This window comes from Ictalurus punctatus, chromosome 19, assembly GCF_001660625.3.
Source record: "Ictalurus punctatus breed USDA103 chromosome 19, Coco_2.0, whole genome shotgun sequence".
Lineage (NCBI taxonomy): Eukaryota > Metazoa > Chordata > Actinopteri > Siluriformes > Ictaluridae > Ictalurus > Ictalurus punctatus.
Genome location: NC_030434.2, coordinates 18,072,105 through 18,092,383, shown reverse-complemented (window position 1 = coordinate 18,092,383; position 20,279 = coordinate 18,072,105). Strand labels below are relative to the sequence as shown.

Here is a 20,279-nt window from a genome sequence, read left to right as displayed (position 1 = left end):
GCGGGAGACAGGGAGAAAAAGAAGACTAAGCTCTGTCAATTGGAGTGAGTGCACTACTAAGTTTGGCTTCACTACAAAGGTTAGCAGATCTGACTGTCAATACTGTCAGAGGAATGGAGTCTTTGGGAGGGGAGGCAGTGGGAGGAGGAGGATACACGGAGGTGAGGAGGAGGTGGTGGTGGTGGTGGTGGTGGTGATGATGAGGGGTGGGGGAGGCAGGAGGGTTTGCTTTGAGAGAAAGAGATACTTTGATATTTCGGAATGTTAGAAGGGTGAATACGGCGAGCTGGAGGTTGGGGATCTAATTACCGGGCCATAATTGGGGGCTGGGGAATAGGCCGCCGTCCTCTCAACTCGCTGCAGATCAATTATGTTAAGAGAACATCTGTAAGTAGAGCTTAATGAGGTCCATTAGAGCAACATGCGCTGCCTCTCCCTAACCGGGCTTGTCAGCTCCTTGGATGAGCCGGAGAGCGCTGCTAACTGGGGACCTGCTGGAGGTGCTTAAATAGGAGAGGAGGGGAGGGAGCGAGGGAAGAAAGAAGGGAGAGAAAGGAAGCGCGCTCAGGTCGGTCTTGCCTTGCTGCCAACGGAAGATACGAGGCTTTTTCTCGCATGGAGGAGGACGAAGGGGGGCTTTGAGATCGAGAGTGATCCAGAGAGCGAGCCGGGGGAAGGAGTTTGAACCGAAGCGTACGAGCTCGTCACACGCACGCGGCAACTTTCCCTCGGTACGGTACGCTTTCCTAAGGGCGCGCGGACGCACGAGTATTATTGGTCACTGTGTATCTCTGTATAATGTGTGCATATATATATATATATATATATATATATATATATATATATATATATATATATATATATATATATATATATCTGCAAGAAAAGGGGCTGTGTGCAAAGATGCCGAAATGTGTGTCATTTTCATTTTAAATTTGCAACAAATCAAAAATATATTGCAAGTGCACAACTGCGTCCAGTGTTCGAGGCAGCTCGAGCTTTACGGATCAGGGGATTCCGTGAAAATGTATGGTACTGAAAGGAGGCTTAGACATGTACAGAAACATCTCTGCTTGCTCCGGAAATACCTCTGTTTGCTCTTCCGAAAAAGATTTCCAGCTCGGTCGTTACGCTCCGAGTCGTCGTACCGTTTGGTTTCAGCAGGGATCCTCACACTTTGTTTCCTTTTGCATGGAGTGTTGTCGAGTGGATAGAGGGAGTGTTTGGATGGAGTGATAACATCCTCCTACCGGCTGTGTAATCAGAGTGTTTGGGAAAAGAGAGAGAGAGAGAGAGAGAGAGAGAGAGAGAGAGAGAGAGAGAAGCTCGGCACGGATATGAACATCGTTATTATATCGTTATATGCGGAATATTGTGATTTATATATTACACAGTTATCCTAGGTGTGATGACTACAAACTGCATTAATTGCTGCATTAAATTAAATTGCGTATTATTTCGATTAAAGTTATTTATATTTGTGGGATATTTTGGTTTGAGGATGTACCGAAAGAAACACAGAATGTTGATATCGGGGGAGTAGGCTATAGATTGGGTCGGTATTGCAGTTGATTTGATTTATTTTGCAATCCGTGGGAGCATTTTGTGCTCTGAAATCGTGTGATGTATAAGCACATTACAGACCATCAACATGAGCATAGGATGCGAATTGTCTTATAGCACACCTCTGACATTTTGCAGAACTTGGCAATAGAAACTTGTAGAGAGAGTCGGCTTGCTTACTGTGAGGATCTCGCTACTGGAAAAGTACAGTTTAAAGTACCCATATCATATTGAAAATAAAAAAGGAGGGACTTCTACATCATTACGTGTGGATGCTATGATTCATTGAATCCCATATACAGAAATCTGGATCACTGAGATTAATCAGGATGACCACAGCATATAATAAAATAGAAACTGACTTGATGGAAATAGCAATTGTACATTGAAGCCTTCTTTGTTGTTGCAATAAATCATGTGATAAAGATTGATAAGGGTTACATTGTATAATCCTCTCACTTCACCCTGAGCAGACTGGCTGGATGGAGTGTTTTACTTACAGAGTGCACTCTTCCTCTGCATGGTCTAACGATGGCACTCTCTCTAGCTCCTCACTCCCAATAATTCAGATATCTTTGGTGAGTAATTGATGTGATAACACACTATATAAAGTGGAGGCGGGGGTTAAAAAAAAAAAGGATGAAGAGGTTAGACACCCCACCCCCACCACCACCCCACACACACACCTCCTTTCCTATTCCCTCTCTCTCTCTCTTACTCCTTTACACACAAATGGCATGATTACGCAGATAGCTCCGCTCTGAAATAATTCAATCCATGACAAAAACCTAATTACTGGCAGGTCATATACCCTGTCAGCTTTAATGCATCTCATCAGTCATAATGGTGGCGAGGAGCATTTTTATGACCCATCTCATTACCGCTGCATTTTAGGCACAGTGATTGGCAAGAGGCCGCAATGCTAACAATCGAATACACCAAGTCTGACACCATCTCTCCCACTTCTTTTCTTTTCTCATTTCTCCCTGCTCTTTTATTGAGGGATTTCACACTGAGACTGAGAAAAGTTTTAGCCTATTGTCAACAGCAAAAAAAAAGCTAATTGTGTGTGTGTGTGTGTGTGTGTGTGTGTGTGTGTGTGTGCGCGCACTATGAAGGAAGGGAGCAGGAGGCCTTATGCATCATTCTCCTTGGCAACCTGGGCATCAATAGGCACTAATTAGAGTGTGCAGGTGTAACCAATGGATGAGGAATAAGTAGAGTTACTTTGCACAGGGGATCAGAGGAGCGATATAGGCCTACACATGACAACACAGGCGCTCCACTTGGTGAAAAAAGGCAGTAATTACTGCACTAGTGTGTGCTACATCTGAGAAATGAGAATGAAGATACTGACCCAACTATTTGCTGCAATGCTATTATGCAAACTGCTTATACGCACTGTACACACTTACAGTCTGACCTCTAAGGCCAGTGTGGGTGGAGTTTAAATGCTTGCGTCTGGTCTAAGTGGTAGATTAAGACATTCGTGGTTACTGATAAGTTCTTCCTCACTGATGCCTTGAGACTCAGACATGTTTGTACAATTACACTAAAACGTCTTGTTCAGTAGGCCTACAGCTTTCCTCTGCTGTACCCCCATAATCTCAGAAATAAAGGTACCAAACTGTACTTTCCCCTGGTGCTGAATGTACCATCAAGAGTACATCGATTGTACCTTTAGTATGTATTTTTCACCAGGAAATGTGAATATAGTGTGCATTCACAACAATTTAATGTACATGATTGGACCACTGGTGTACCATTAAAGCTTTACTCTAAATGATCATTAAAGCTACACTACAGGGACCTTCTCAAATGGTATACTCACTCCAGTGACAAGGAAAAGTACACTTTGGTACCCTTATTTCTGAGAGTGCATGGTGTAATAGTTACATCTTAGACCTGTGTTTGACAGTTTCAGTACCCCAGGTTCCACAGGTTTAAACTGTCTTAGAACAGAAACACAAAAAAGTGCTCAACGTGGATGTGTCCATGATTGGGACTGATAACCTGTGTATATGAGATGGCCCCTAATAATTATATCTCTACCTAAATAATAGGAAAACAACCGTGTCATGACTCCACAGGTTCCTGGACGTTCCTGCTCGGTTAACAGCTAATGGTCGTAGATGTCCGAGATCATGTAAATTGCTTGCACGCAACATAGAAAGAGGAACTGTAACAGTTACGAGTCTCCAAAGCAAGAGCTCGCGTGCACGCGCGCCAGTCAGTGAAGAGAGCGCAAAGTTTCTCTAGGGAGCGCGCGCCGTCACTCCGGCTGTGTCTTATTAAGCTAACGACCTGTTTTTCCTCGTCGTCTAGTTGTCTTACCGGTGAGGGATTGGCTTCGCGAGATCATAAAACCAGGATTCGCTATTCCTCGAGTCTCATTCGCTGTTGAGCAAGTTGTTCCGAGCTTTCGGGTATGCTTAAGCCGTGATCACTCAGGCGAAAACACCTGTAGCTTTCTTTTTTTTTTTTTCTTTTTTTTTTTTTGTGCGCGCGATCCACGCGGACCTCGTTATTTCCGAGCGGAAGATAACCGTGATCTGCAGCTCGAGGTCGGTTTCGTGAACTTTTTTTTTATTATCTTGCTCGGAGGAATATAGAGTGGAGAGTGTGTACCAGTACCAGTGTAGCCTGTGTAGCTACAGAAGTTCACTCTTCTGCATAAGTTGGACAAGAAGGTGAGTGAGTGCCTTGCTGTCGAGTAGCCTAGGTCCTAACCAGTTTTATACTCGGCTTCGGTTTTGTGTTCAATAAAAGTATAAAGTGTTGATGAGATTAAAAAAGAAATGCACTTAATGGCTTCATTATCTCTGTTTTGAGCGACTTGAATGTAACTATGATGTTCCATAGCCTGTCTAAGCAGAACTCGGATTTAGATGCATAAACACTGCGGCAGTTGATTAATTGTAGGCTCCATTGTAAAACGGAGCTTTGGTTATAGTTTACATTCCACTTTTCTTTCTTCCCTCGTGGGGTTGTCTATTTAAGAGATTTGTGTGTTTTTTTCCTTGCACAATTGACGTTTTGTCAAGATTAAAGCAAGTTGCCCTTTTGCAGAAATACATTCATTAAGAAGCGCGAGCTGTTCAGTGTTTATGTATAGCAGTGCGCGCGCACCCCGATCCGCGCCATACGATGTAGGGATGACGGCACGCGGAGGGGTGAAGTGAAGAGAGTACGCCTTTGTCGTCCACTGTCATTATGTTCTCTCGCCTCCACCACGGCTGCTGCTGCTGCTGCTGTTAGTAGGTTCATTTCATAGTCGCGCTCTGACGGACGGCGCTGAGCTCGAGCCCATTTTTCAACCCCCTGTGCGTGCCTTTGTTTACCGTTTTCGCGTTTCCTTTTTTTTTCTTCTTCTTCTTTTTTTCTCGCGAGGCGAAACAGGATTGTTAGCCGTAACAAAAGCGAGCCGCCCCCATCCAGCTGCTCACTTCACGGAGAAGGGAAACCCTCTGGTCGCACGGTGGTGTTTTCACGCGCCGGAGCGGGTCGACAAATGCAGAAAAGGGAGAAAAGTTTCGGTAAGGTCTCCAGCGTGTGCATTGTTTTTTTTTTTTGTTTTCATGTGAGAAGCTTTTATGAGCTGCTCGAGTCTGCGCAAATCCTAACGATTTTGCGGTTGTGATCTGTAAAGCTTGTAGTTTAAACGGACGCATAAAACGTTTTTAGACAGCCTTTTGATCTTTTTTTGTTGTCTTTAGAAAAAAGCACCAGTGATAGAATATAATTTGTGTTTATATTTCTATACCAGCGTCGGTGCCGTGTGTCGTGATTCTGAGTGTTTTTCACGGTCTCCGAGTTTAACTGTGCTTCCGTTTGGTGGTCGTGCCACGACAATTTGGGCTCCCTGTAATAACAGCCAATGTTATTGGCCTTTTCCGAGCGCTTGGCTGCCATGGCAACAGTAATTAAACTGATAAGCGGGTGAAATGTCAGCACCGCCGGCTCGCGCAGCTGCTCCGCGCTCGCGCTCTGACCAAAGCAGACGGTCCCACACTAATATTTAATTACAGGAGCAGTCCAACACTATTCTTTGCGGATTCTGTTAAAAAAAAAAGAATTTAAAAATAAATAAAATAAAATGTCACTCGTACCCGACAATCAGCTGGGATGTGTTTTGAATTTTTTTGCGTGCGTTTACCAATAAATCTAACAGGCTGGATCCGTTCATATAGACCAACACAGTGCTTCGATATTGAGGAAGAGTGTGGAGTGCAGTTGGGTTGCGGAGCCTCTGGTGGATGGAGTGGAGTCGAAACTTTGCTTTTCTTGGTAATGATTGTGCTGTGAAGTGGTGCGGATGAGCGCCGCTGATCGGCAGCTGGAGGTGATAATCAGCGCGCGCTCCTCACGCAGTCCCATCCGGCCAGATCAAAAAGGTCAACAGTTTAAATGCAGAGCAGCAAAATAGACTGCGTCCATTAGCACAAACAATATGACAGTAAACATCCATGGTTTCCACTATTTTCTATCTTTCAAGTGCTCCTCTTATATCTACCTCTTTGAAACCCACCGTGTTGTTTGCATTAAAATGACCGATAGCCTACATTAAATAATCTGGTCTCCTTCAGAACCCTTACACGTTCTTGTCTATTTCCCCACCGCAACACTCAAACTTTTCACACTTTGCAGTACCTAGTACACCATGGCCTGTACAGTACTCTCAGACAGTTTGTTCATATGGTAGATTTTCATTGTTGTTTATGTGTGCAATGCACTACAGAAATCTTAATCACAACATTAATTGATGCTGTGTATAAATCTCGTGCACTCGTTCTGACCAGGAAGTAGGAGCGTCAGACAAAAAAAGGCTCCCTCCTAATTTAAAGTTTCCTAGCACCCAGTCTCATCTTTCTCCATGCATGTTTACTCTTAGGATAGCAAGATGTACGAGGTTAGTGCAAGGGAGGTTGCGGCAGAGCGTCCCGGTGTCAACACAACAGGCACGAATCAGGCACGCTTCTAATGGAGGACAAAAACTATTAGGACAGGACAAAAGGGGAACCAGGAGTGCAGGCGCCGGGTAGAGCTCACTCTTGGCTGTATGGAAGGAGAATACTAATTACAGGCCGTCTGCATGAGCCTGCATTGTAGCCTCTCTACCCAACAAAGCCCTTTCACAGCCTAAATGGGGGTTACACAATGGCTGCACTGGGGGCAAAGCTTTTCATGGCCCCTCCTATGGAGAGAGAGAGAAAGAGAGAGAGAGAGAGAGAGAGAGAGAGAAAAGAAAGAATGAGAGAGAGAAAGGAGAAAAGCAAGCATGAGATGGGAAGAACTGTGCAGCTGTTGTTGGATATATATTTTTGTTGTTGTTGGATTAGTGTATGCATACCAAATTTCAAGTTATTAGTAGTAGTCTGGATATCTCTTTTTGGATGTTTGGTAGTCATGGTTTAATAAGTCTCACTGTCCATTTTATTGTTTGTGTGAGCAACTGCTTTATCAGTAATTTATAGTGCTCTAAAATTACCTGGTCTGATCTTATTTTCCTCGGCAGGTATACAAATGCTTTCCGTCCAGCCGGACACCAAGCCAAAGGGCTGTGCCGGCTGTAACCGGAAGATCAAGGACCGCTACCTGCTGAAGGCCCTGGACAAATACTGGCACGAGGACTGCCTAAAGTGTGCATGCTGTGACTGCCGCCTTGGCGAGGTGGGCTCCACGCTGTATACCAAGGCCAACCTCATCCTCTGCCGGCGGGACTACCTCCGGTAAGTCCCCTTCACCAACCTTAAAACAACAACTAGCATCCATCCAACTGCTTACTAGATAGGAGTAGCATCCATTGGACTAATGCCTTTGGCATATATGTCTAAAAATGTCCATTTTAGGACATATACTTAAAAAAAAAAACAAAAAAAAACATTTCACCAAGTTTATATTTGGATTTGGTTATAGACTGGTGAAAGACATAGGATATGTGACCTTATCTAAATATATATAAAATAAGGTCTAAATTAATCATGAAATTTCTTTAGCCTGTATAGTGGGACTTGAGGTTTTTACTTAATTGATGCCTGAAATCAATTTCAAAGCCACACTGGTCCTCACAGCTGCATTGACCACATTCAAAAGCGTCCTTCTTGGTTCTCCTTCTAAACACCGTGTTAAAGCAAATGTCTAAAAGCCTTGATTACTCTCCACATTGAGATTCTGAGTATTCTCCCATGCCTTTACATACGCCGTTCTCTTAATCGAAAAAGACAGATCTTTATGAGCCAATAAACCGCTAGCATTTCTCCTTCAGTTTGAAGGAATTCACTTGTTGTATCCAATTAGTGTGCTGGACCACAGAGACTGGAGCATTGAGTTTAAGACCACCCCAGATCCTGCTCATTTTCCTCTCACTAAAAGAAGGCTGAGTGTCCAGTCTAGCGAGCACTACTGTGCTTTTCACACTATTGTACCACTCAAGACTGACATGCTTTCATTTGTTTGCACACTTTTCATTAGAGTTTGGCTTGGTAAGCCCACTGAGCTGGTCCAGCAACCGCACGGATGCTGGCCCAAATTTGGTTTCTTTGGGACAATTTGGGAATGATAATGAACCCTTTAGAATTGTGAAGCAGTTTACATTATGATATAAAAGTTGCAAGTGTTCAGAAAATACCAAAAAATAAAAAGTAATGTCTACATGATTTAAGCATTTACTCAGGAAATTGTACACCAGAAAAATGAGAAAAGTGAACTGAACGATATTCTGGTACCGAACCATTCATTGTCAAGAATAATTTTAGGAATTCATCCATGTAGACTCATTAGTAGTTAGCTAGTGTTAGAACATCACATTAATGTTATGGACAGTAACAGTAATGATGAGGACATGATACTAGAAGGAACACCAAGGGGTGGCAGTTCATGCCAGTGTTCACTCATACTCTTCACTTCGTGTCAGTTATTTCACCAGCTACCTTTTTAACATGGGTGGGGGCAAAAAGGCACTCTTGCATGCACCAGCTCGATTTATTTATAATATCTGTTAACAGGCATATGTCTATTTAAACTCGGTGCGCCTCTTCAGGAATTCAGGGCTGTTTTTGAACATGGTAGGAGCCGCTACAACAGTTTGGTACTTTGCAAAGCCACAGTTCATTTAATTTGGGCAGAGGAATGAGAGTCTCTATTAGGCATGACGCAGACGAACAGACTTTTGGGGAGATGAGATGGATTCGCGGCCAGAGGGCTGAGGCTATGCTCAGATTACTTTCCTGCAGTAAGCCTCATTGGCTGCATCCTCCTAAAGCGCATCTTCATTCATGACAACATGCCTGTGTGCCTTAAAACAACAGCTCAGGAAGAGAAAAATAAATTTGAACCATGGATGATGGCATCATTTTCTTTCTATCTTTCTTTGATAGAATATATCCTAGTGCCCTGGAAATACATTTTAGCAGATGTAACACACAAGGGCAATAAGCAGTTTAAGTTAAAAGTGATGGATTTATAAAGTCAAGTTCATTTTCTGTGTCGTTGTGTAGTAGTGGTATTTTTTTTATCATTATTTTTTTTTATATTCAGTAATTGCCTGAGATCTTTTTATTCTTGTCAGCATTTGGGAGGATATAGGTACTGCTTGCTTGCTTCTTCTTTTTCTTCTTCATCATCAAAAGTTCAAGGTGACTGAATTGATTTCACTGTAGCTATCACACGACTTTCCTGTCTGTCCCTGCTGCTTGGCATCTGCTCACTGGCTCTTACTGAACGGCAAACATGGCCGAGGCCTGGCTCCTCACATCATATTTGCAGCCCCGCTCACAAAAACCTCCCTCCATTTCCGAGATAATCAGTGGCCACTCTTACAAAAGCACTACCTCTTACCTGATCATTCCCTTATTTATTTTCTTATGTTAGCACTGCAGTTGGTCACAGAGATAAAGAGAGACTTGATTTCCCTCAGCCTTCTCTCTATTTGTTCCATTTCAGCTTTCTATTTAAAAGTGAATTATGCTTGGTTTTATTATACATGGCCACCCAACCCCCATCGCGCAGAATCAATCCAGTCCTGTTTAGCAGTGTGGCATGTTATTAAGGCTGACATAACCAGGGTTAATAGAATTCTTCAGGGGTCTACAACCATGAGCGACCAAGAGCAATGTTGCCCCACCAGCTGAGAAATAATCCCTATCACAACACACACAAAATAAATTAAATAAGAACAAAAAAAGGGCTGTTTTCGAAAGATAGTGTTTACTGGATGTTTAATTTTCAATTGGTCAGAAGGTGTTAATACATTTCTATAACAGCAGCTCTGCCAGTAGTACTGGCTATGAGTAAAATCACAGGTTTATATTAATGAGTTCTAATCTGTTACCATTTCTATAATAACAGCTCGTTCACAGGGACTAGTACGGCTTCGTGTAACGTAATAACAAAAGGGTAATAAAAATTGTAAAAAAAAAAAAAAAAAAAAGCTTTCTTATTTAACAATAAAATCATAAGAAAATGTATAACCATACAAATGGTGAAGATTTCTGTAAGGGGACATGTATTTAAAATTTATGAAATGAGTCTCTGGTGTCAGTGCGTTGTAACTGATGATTTATGCTCTTTCTGGTTTCTTGGTACCATGGGAAGCTGCAGAATTTTATTTTATTTTTTTACTTTAAGAGTGATAAATGTGACTGTTTATAGCTGTTATAACGTAAGTTATAACAGGAACTAACTTGTCTCGGGGACAAACTTTAAATATAATGCTTAATGAATAAAAAGTATGACATATCTTTTTTTTAAATATTAAAAAATTGTAATCTTTAGACGTTGCTGTGGTATAAGAGGAATTAAACACTCAGCTGTGCTGTTATTGGAAAACAATCATGTCCTGTTTTATTTTATTCTTTATTTATCAAATGTAAGATGGGACATTTCTTCAGTAGAAATAAGAACCAGGAAGTGTTTTGGTCTACAGCTTCCAGATACTGGGGACACTATCAACCGATACATATTCGGAGCATTGAGACATTTAGTAATTATTGATAATGCGCCCACCTTGATTCTTTTACTGCGCTCAAAGTATGGATATGTGGTGTCGGACCATCCTATCACCAAAATAATTCTTTTGATACTGTGCTGGTGTCTCCATTAACGATAAAGAATAACAGCAATAACCATGTTTATTCCAGTGCTTTTGCATTTCAGAGCAACGTGCGATAAGGTTAAAAAGCCCAGACAAAAAAGAGACCGACACATTTAAGTTGGGAAGGTGGTGGAAATAAACTGCTGCAACCCACAGAGAGTAGCCACAGACATGGAAGCAATCCGCCAAGGCCAGGATGCAAGCAGGGGGGAAAGCTGTTAGGCATCAGTTAATGGAAAACTGTAAATTTCAGGCATCCATTTTAAAGACAGCACAGGGGGACCACTTATTTATTTTATCTATCTATTCATTCATTTTTTTAAAATCCAACTTCAATTTTCCTCTACAGTGGTTTTACTAAGATTGTAAATGCAAGCAAACTCACAGAAGTCGTCGACATGACTGGATTTATTACCATTTTGGAAAGCAGGCTATCGGTGTAAGATAACCAACATGTGTTGCATGGTTTAGTTGTAATAACTTCTAGTCTTCCTCACTCATTCAGAAGCAGCTTGCTGGACCACATCTGCCATGTCCTGTATAAACTCATGGAAATGAACCCTGAAAATGTATCTCAGACTTTTCTCATATTTACATCTGCCATATCGTGGGCAGTGCAGAATCCGTGTGTATATTGAAGTCCGAACTACAGGCCTTGTACAAAAGATCACCAAAGTGTGGCAGGCTTGTCTTATCTGGATAAAGTTGGGAACTGGAGTAAGTTGTCTTGAATATCTTTTACATATGTTTGGTAATATTCATCTTGTTTCTTTTTGGCTAGTCCAGCATTAATGATATGGCACATCTCTTCACACCCACATCATATGTTCAGTGTACAGTCAGTGATGAAAAATAAAATTATGACTTTTACATAGTCATGTAATGGCGACCAAAAAATGCACGTTATTGGGAAGCTCTTCTTCTTCTTCTTCTTTTTACACATAAATTTGTCTAAGCAGCTACTCTATTAAAATGTGGCTGGAAAACAGCAAATAGTCACAAATGGGTTTGGACAAAAATTTTTTATATTTTTCAAATAATATATTTTGTGGTATCACTTTTATCTCAAGTGATAAAACAGAGACTGATGTGGATGATGGTAATAATCAAAGTGATAACCCCTTTCCCATTGTAAAATTATAACCATTTAAAATTGTCCGTAGTGTTTTTCCTAGAAAATTTCCTAGACTGCCACACACATTTCCATAATGTAGATGGTCATTTGCGCTCTTATAATCAAACTCTTTAGCTTTTTTTTTTTTTTTAACTTAGCACAACTCGAAGTTGTGTAAGAACCTCTACAAACTCTGTCAGAAAGTTTCAAATCACACATTTTTCCCTGTGATGAATGAATCCCTATAATAATCCATGTCAGCTCATTAGTAGATGACACAGTGCAGCTGTGTCATCCGAGAAAGGTTAGCTAGTCTTTCCATTGGGAATTGGTGCAGTGCACTTCCTCTGAGACTAGCTGAAAGATTGAGGCCAGCTCTCCTCCTAATGACCAGTGCATATGGAGTTTTCTCTCCCTGCACTCCACCACTGTAGAGCATCAAGCATGACTCCTTGGTCAGCTTCCTTCTCTAAACAATCTGGCCACCTTTGTAAAACAAGCTCACAAAGAATATTCAGAGGCTGGAGAGTGTGTATGTGTGTGCACCCGTGGACTGGTGTACAGCATATACACACGGGTAATAAATTAAAGGAAAATCCCAGATCAAGTGTCTTAGCAAGATGTCGGGCCACCATGAGCTACAAGAAAAGTTTCTGTGTGCCTTGGCAGAGATTCTACAAGTCTCTGGAAGTGTACTATGGGGAAGAACACCATTATTCCAAAAGATATTCACTTCCTCAATTGGCGTTTTGATGATAGTGGTGGATACCATGGTGTTCTTCTGAAACACGTCATGGTTTCAGTGAAAATGTTATATAGTGGACTTAATTGGATTGGTTAATTTGATAGACATAGTGAAAACACCATCAATTGATGTAGTCCTGCAAGGCTCAGAATAGGGTCCATAGCTATTTTCCATGGATATGTTATTAGGTGTGGTAATTATGGTAATTCCTCATGCATTTGCCCTTATCACTTTGTTCTCAGGTAATATGCATGCACAAGTAATGACATTTCTTTACATATTTTTCTTAGTGTGAGACTGGTTTATTGTTTAGTATTTCAAGGTGAGCGTGCCATTTTCACTTTTTTAGGCATTGTAGAAACACATTTTTTTTTTTTTTTTTTTTTTTAAGTACCAATTTTTTTTTTCATATTCAGCTTAGTGGTTTATAAATTGCTTTGATCTCCCATTCAAATCATGTTTGTTTAATATACTTTTTAAAAATTTCATGTAATCTTGTTTCCATTGCAGTATTTTAATAAATTATTTAAAAGATTTTATATTTTAGTTTTTAATGAATTCTTTGCGGTCGCGGATATCACCGGCAATAACAAAAGGCTTGTTGGAACAATTTTATTCAATATTTCTTGCTAGGGATTGGAAGGGAAATCCAGTGAAAATATATATATGAAGTTGTTAATGCAGTTGAATTAGTCTGGAAGCATTGTGCATTTGTTCATGGAAAGGTTTTTACCTGGAACAAATTATGTTACTATTTGGCCTCCCTTTTTTTTTTTTTACTTTTTTTTGTTTGTTTGTTTGTTTCTCTGCCTGTCTCTATTTATGTATGAGCAGTAAATAATTAGTACATTGTACATTTTTTCTTCTTCTTCTAAACCACAACTGAATTAAGAGAGGAGGTAAATAAAAAAAAAAAAATCAACATTGTGTAATGTATAAAAACGTGATAGGTGCTCATTGCATGCATATGTATATTTCAGTTGGTGTCACGACATTTTTAGTTACTTACCTTTTTTTTTTTTTTTTTTTTTTTTTTTTACTTCATACTGTAAATGTATTTGTGAAAGACATGATGTTTTCAAAGCTAATGAATTGGCTGCCTTCATTAAACTCACAAAAAATCATCAAAACGCCTTCTCTCTATATAAAGAGCTCCGAATAGCACTTAAATATTAATCATAAGTTTGTTAAACATTGCAGTGACTCATTCTTTTATATATATATATATATATATATATATATATAATGTGTGTGTATATGTATATGTGTGTGTGTAGTAAGGTTTTTTTCATGTCATATATTGTTATATAAATCTTAATAAATATGTAATTTTTATAAGATGTGCATTCTCTAATTCTAGCAGATAAATTAGGTTGTCATACTGGTTCATTTTAATTTTACTATCATATAAAAATAATCCAAGGCGAAGACTGCAGTAGCGAGTAGGCGGAATAAAACCGAGCGCTTTTGCTCTTTTGATAGCGGCCCGTGTTGTGTATGCATACTAAATATACATGGGTAGCTCGAGTTAATTCTGATATGTCTCAAACAGACCTCATTAAGGCAGGTTTGGATGAATTTGCTCTTCCTTTCTCTAGATGTCACCTCCGCACTGTTGAACCTGAGTGCTGGTTCAAGCTTGTTTTCTGAGTATTGTACGCAACATGTAATAGCTGTGTGCACCTATGCTTATTTTCATGTTCTGTCTTTTAAAGAATGAAAGACTTTTGGTAACACTTCCTATAAAACCTATATATGTTAATCGTTATAATAGTGCTTATAATTCTTTATATCATATCATTTACTTTACCCGACGCACTCGGTTATGACATGTTTATAATGATTTTATCATTGCTAATAAATGTTAGTAGTTTTAGAATAATTCACAGGTCATAGTTATAAAGGTTGCAGAGTACCAAACTATAGAATTATAATGAATCATGACTCTTGCATTATCAATGAATTATTTTATACCACATTATTAGAGCTTTATTTTACATTATCAGAGTTTATAACAAGGACTCTTTACCAACTAACAAAGAATTATAAGCAGAGTTATAATGATTTATGCTACAAAGAAAGTGTTGGCAGACTCATGGATAGCTCCAGTACCTCAGAGTGTTTTTGTACTTGTTATAAGATCTCAGGCCTCATGTTCAGACATGTACATCACTGAAGTGTGGTCTAATATTTAAGCTCCAAGTCAGAATGTAAAGTATCCAGCTTGTTTGTTAAAACAATCACTGTCTCCAGTCATACAGCACAAACTTATAAGGTCTTGTTTCGAAGGAAGGTGTTCAAATGACTCTTAAGAGGCAAATCCTTCTGGAGAGTGTGTTCTTTTAGGAGGTACCTTTAGTCTAGCAGTATCAGAAGCACTTGAGGTGTGGATACAGCCCCGGATAACCTTGTGTCTCTGCGGTACTTGTTACAATAGAGCACTCTGTGTGTACAAAAAGACCTCTTCTGGTCAAGTTTTAAATGGGCCTGCAGCAACAGATTCTTCTTCTCCTTATCTGCTCAGTCTCATTAGATAGCCCCTTCTGTCCCCTACTACTGAGCCCACGTCCTCACTAGTACCCCTAAGGGCCCTTGTGGATGCAAGTTTTTCTTTAGTGGCCTTGTTTATGTCATCATGGTGTTATCAGCAGCAAATTTGTGTTGTCCTTAAAGGGTTGCTGGCATTTACAAAAAAATGATGAACATGTTTCGTGAGAGGAAATAGGACACTTGTGTTTTCCTCAGCAAAGAGGCTGATTTTAGTAAACTAATTCACTCCAGCCAATGATAAGGGGAGGTTGAAGCTTGAATAGCTTTGAAGCTGTCTTTAAATGGGCATGAGTAATAGTGTGAAAAAAGGAAAATATACCTTTGTGCACCTAATTAAATTAAATGAGTAATTAAAGAAAATTTTAAATGGAGGAACAGACATTTTTCTTTTTTAACTCTTCACACCTTAACTTTTTGACTTTATAATTGCTTGTAATAATGATGGACAGTAGCACATTATTACACAAAATATTTAGCTATTTGAATTTTGTTGCCTTATTTTATCATAATAGTAGGCCAACTTTTTAAATTAACCATATTTTTATATTATTATGTCCCAGTTTTGGACGTTTTTATGTACAGGTAAAAAAAATTTTAAAAAGTATATAAGCATTTGGAGAATAGATGGATTAAAACAGTTCAAATGGATTAGGATATTGCTGATCTGTCCGAATACTTAAAGTCAAACATGAAGTTGTAATATCTTTGCATGTTAGGATGACATGGAGATTTATAGTCTGGTCTATAAACCATAAAGTCATGCTCTAAATGCACTAAACTGTGAACAGAGCTTGGTCATTTAAACCAGTCATCCATGTGGCTACATTTTGAACAATAATACATGTGTGATTTCCACTTAATATTCTCTTTGCTAAAAGACATGTTTCTGTCATTTATATCTGTGGGAAAAATGTATCTGGAAAATCTGTGGTGTAAATATGTTGTAGCATTACAGTACTGATTATTGTGTAATCTCACCATTATTTCTACTGCTAATTAATGGTTTGACAAATCTGTCAAGGTCCTGGGAAGTAGAACAGTTCAGCGCGGTGCAGAGTGGAGGTGTGTGGGATTTGGAGGATGGGGGGAGGGGAATTAGTGTGGACATGGATAGGTGTATACAACATGCCTGAATTGTCAGGATTGTTCAGTACTCAAATGTACAGAGAGATCAACTGAACAGAGAAAATACTGCTAATAAGACAAGATGTTAGACGGCATCTTTAAGTGCTTGCAAACTTATTCATTACATTAAGACATTACTGAGATTTTAAGTGACTGCAAAGAAAAATCTTGAATTTCGAAAGGGAGTAATCAAGAGCCATTTCAGGGCTGATCATTGCAACTGTACAGAAATTTCCAGAAGCTCAGTTCTTGTTTCCATGCTCATCGCCGACTGTATTATTGGTTCCCTGTGGTTTGTCGTATGATTCCTGCCCCTGGAGACTCCCAAGCCGGCCTGTGAGCCGCAACGGCCTCTCCATTGCCACAAGGTGAACTATTCCCCACTGTGCGTTATTATTAATAACTGTCAGCCAGAGGGGGTCACCCACGACAACTCCTTGAAAAGAACCCAGGGCGAGGCAAGTAGGCCGCAGCTGGGTGCCTTGTAAAACAATACCCCCCTACTCCTCCTCTTCCTACCCCCACATCCCCAGACGTTCAGTGCTTAAGGCAGGAATAATGCATGGGGCGATTGTGGACCAGCACACGGCCATGTTTGCAGCCGTGAAAAATTAAGATGTCACCACCTGGCCCTGTTAAGCATACTTTTTGCCAGTGCACAGGAGCTATCTATTAGAATGGAGCAGGGCAAAGGGAATGTCTTTCTCATGCTGTTTGTCCTATTTTCCATGTTTTGTTCAAAGTTTACTCCATTGAAATGAAATGGATACTGCAGATTGGATGTAAATTTACAGTAGCTCCCCATGCTATTAAAAAGGCACATGTTTTTCAATATAAGGATATATATATATATATTGGAGAAAATATAGACAATAAAATTATTCATAACCTAGAAATCAATGAAATAATCTAGAAAAGTTTATTCATCTATTTTGCTGTGTCAAACCTTTTTAAAGTTTAAATTCCAAAACCTCCTTTTAAAATCTCTGACAATCCTAATTCACAGTATTTTTTTCTTTTTTAATAAATGTTATTACTGATGTGTGGTTGTGCCAGCCTGTACATTCGGAGGAGACTGGGTAGCGACAGCAATTTATTCATTCTAACCTCCCCTCTTGTGTATTTTCTCTTTGAATGCATTACAAATCCTGCTTTAATTTTCTCTGCAAAAGCACATAGACATCCAGCTACATCACTGCAATCTCTTCAAATGAAATTGGTTTCAGAGGGGTCAGAGTTCGGCGAGTCGGTCTGTGTTATGATTTCCATCTAATCTAGGAGAGGAATATAAAAGGATAATCTTCCCTACCTTTTCCAGCCACGGTTACATTCTCATGGCAGGCTAGTGGAGCAGTAGAAAAGTGGTGGTGTTGTGATGGCGGGGAGTGGGAAGGAAGGGGTGGGGGCCCACACTTTTTCTCTTCCTATTTGTTTTGTGGATTTATGGGAAGTGAAATGTCGGACGGCTCTGACTGTGCCATGCGTGGACAGACTCCATGAGTCTGTGGCTAGATTAAATGTCAACTTTGACCCTGCTGCTGATCAGAAAGGGCCACCCAGGGGCTGGAGATGGGGTTGATTTGGTCCAGAGGCGGAAACGGAGTGGCTGTGGATTTATTGCCGAGGACTGCTACTGTTGCACTGAATTCCCTCACTAGCACATTTTTCATCGTAGCCTTATGATGGAAGGCAAATGTCCACAATGAACATTTTCTGAATATAATTTTAAAACAAAAAAAACTGTTCTTACTCCTACTTGTATTAAAGTGATTTTGGCTATTCCATTTTTTCCTTATGATTTCACAATGATCCATATAGTTGTTCTGTGTCACTTGAAATTATTTTGAATGGAAGGAATTAATAAATCTCAATCTTTTAATGAATCTGTTATGTGATTCACAGCTTGTGCTGTCCTGATATTGCACAATGTTGTCAAGAGTCCATAAAAGAATTACTATATGCTTAGAAATGGCAAGGTGTGGAGGAAAGATATCAGTTTGGATGCATTACAGTGAGCTAGAACGCTCCCAACCATGGCTTGGTGGAAGCGAACCAGCAGCACTGTAGCAGAAGAGCACAGTCAGACACCTGCTGAGTGCAATATTATCTTTTATCATCCCAGCAGTGGGAGAAACTGTTTGTCCGCAGCTTACTGCTCCTTGTTGTTTTTGTTGTATCGATTCCTGCCATTATGTTGCCATTACTTGCTATGTAGTGATGCAATTCTCTAAGGTTTGATTTGTACTGACAGAGCAAAGCCTGTGAACAAGAGCAGAGCTATTAAATATATTCATTACCTGTATCTGATACTAGTCGCAGCTTATAATACATCTGATTGTTGCCATCGCCTGGTTTTATGTACTGTACGGCACACTTGCAACATGCATGAATAATTCTCACAGGTGATTATAATTAAATTGCTAGGCTTCTGTAGCTGTTATATTTTCAGGATATATCATGGCAGTCTAATACACCTCATACAGTAAATTCAGGTGATATTTTAAGTTGATGTCAGAGCAATAGCAATTCTGATTTGTGAAGAATATATGTGTATGTGTGTGTGCGTGTGTGTGTGTGTGTGTGTGTGTATAATATATATATGTGTGTGTGTGTGTGTGTGTGTGTGTGTGTGTATGTGCTTAATTTTCCCTTTAATTTTGTCCTCACGGTGTACAGACATTAATTTTCAGAAACTGCCGCAATCTTAATGAGGAAATTAAATCAAGCACCTGCTGACTGCACTCAGAGGGGTGATCATGTTGGCTCTCCGTCGGACTAAATGAAATTTTCCCCAGCAGACATTCTTGACAATTTCTTTATCTTGCCCTCCAAACCATTTGATATCCTTACTCCTCTGAGATGAACCTTTGTGCCCCTCATTGACTTCAAAGATGGTGGACAGTCTTCTGGGAAGGGGGTCTCAGAGCTTTCAGAAAGTGCTAGGCTTCAGATTCCCTTCACGAAGAGGGCTATTCTGGGCAAACTGTCTTTAAATTGAACTCTTCTTTGTCTTATTAATTAAACTTGAGCACAGTTTGGGGGTTGTTTGACCTTTCCAACCTCTCTTTGTGTGGACTGCTGCAGGTCATTCCTGTGTATTTATTACCACCAGTTTGTGCCAAGTTGTTTAAATTGGTCAGAATGCAACATTTTCCAGATTTCAAGCACAGACGGAGAATATTTCCTAGATCTCATCCAAAGGATCTTGAAGATTATCAGCACAATTTTTTTTTTTTTACCATGGGCTAAGTGATTGATGCTTCAAAGAATATAGAGTCACTTTTGTGCTATAAAAGGAGTCCAATTTTGCCTTTCTCTTATATCATGTACATTCCAGTTTCATGATGCATTGTGTCACTGTTATGGCTGCAGAGGTCTTCTGCCTTGCATATACTAATTGGAAGATCAGTGGCTGTTATTTTAAGGCATGATGGAGCCTCAACTAGCTTTTGAAGGGGGGATGATGAGGTGCTGTTGCATATTTGGCTGGCATCTCTCCTCTGCCGGCATGTGAGGGTGTGATAACCAGCCTTGCCGTTTGACACGTGCAGACATGCAGGCCCCCCGCTGCCCCCAGAGCTTTGGCAGACACCGACCGGCTTTTGTTTCTGGACTCTGAGCTTTGGAATCCCGCCGCCATCCTGGCTCGAGACAGCAGCGCCATCCAGAAAGCTTGCAGCTTAGCCTCCAACTGGCACCATCCCGCCAAAACCTTCCCTCCTCTCACCTGAGATAAAGCAGAACATGCAACGAAGGAAATGCTCAGGGGGTGCGGCGCTGTGCTCACAAAGCAGGGACCCTCCTTAGAGGTTTGTGCAAGGAACAAAAGCTCTGTCTCACTGCCTTCTGGCTTCTTGGTTTGCCCTTTGGCTAGCAGTATATGAGAGCATAAGTCAGGCTCTGGGATTTTGGTCATATCAGCATGAAGAACACCTGCTTCCTTCAAAAGACATTATTATAGATACCTAATAGAGCATTTTTATTATTCTGCTGCAAGTTAAGCATTGTTGCAGAGTATTAGAAGTAAATGCTTTGCTTGGGCAATATGATAATGGGTGGCACAGTGCAGCGACTAACTTTGCTACCTCTCA

General features: G+C 40.3%; 1 protein-coding gene across 3 annotated transcripts in view; it reads left to right on the top strand.

Moving 5' to 3' along the window:
• The first annotated feature begins 308 nt into the window (after positions 1 to 308).
• The window catches only part of lmo3 (LIM domain only 3), a 42,145-nt gene continuing 22,174 nt past the window's right edge, over positions 309 to 20,279 (top strand). The window contains exons 1-2 of one of the 3 annotated variants that reach the window (XM_017493662.3): positions 309 to 731; positions 7,079 to 7,292. In XM_017493662.3, the coding sequence (XP_017349151.1) occupies positions 7,087 to 7,292 (206 nt within the window). In that variant the 5' untranslated portion in view covers positions 309 to 731; positions 7,079 to 7,086. 3 annotated transcript variants of the gene reach the window in all.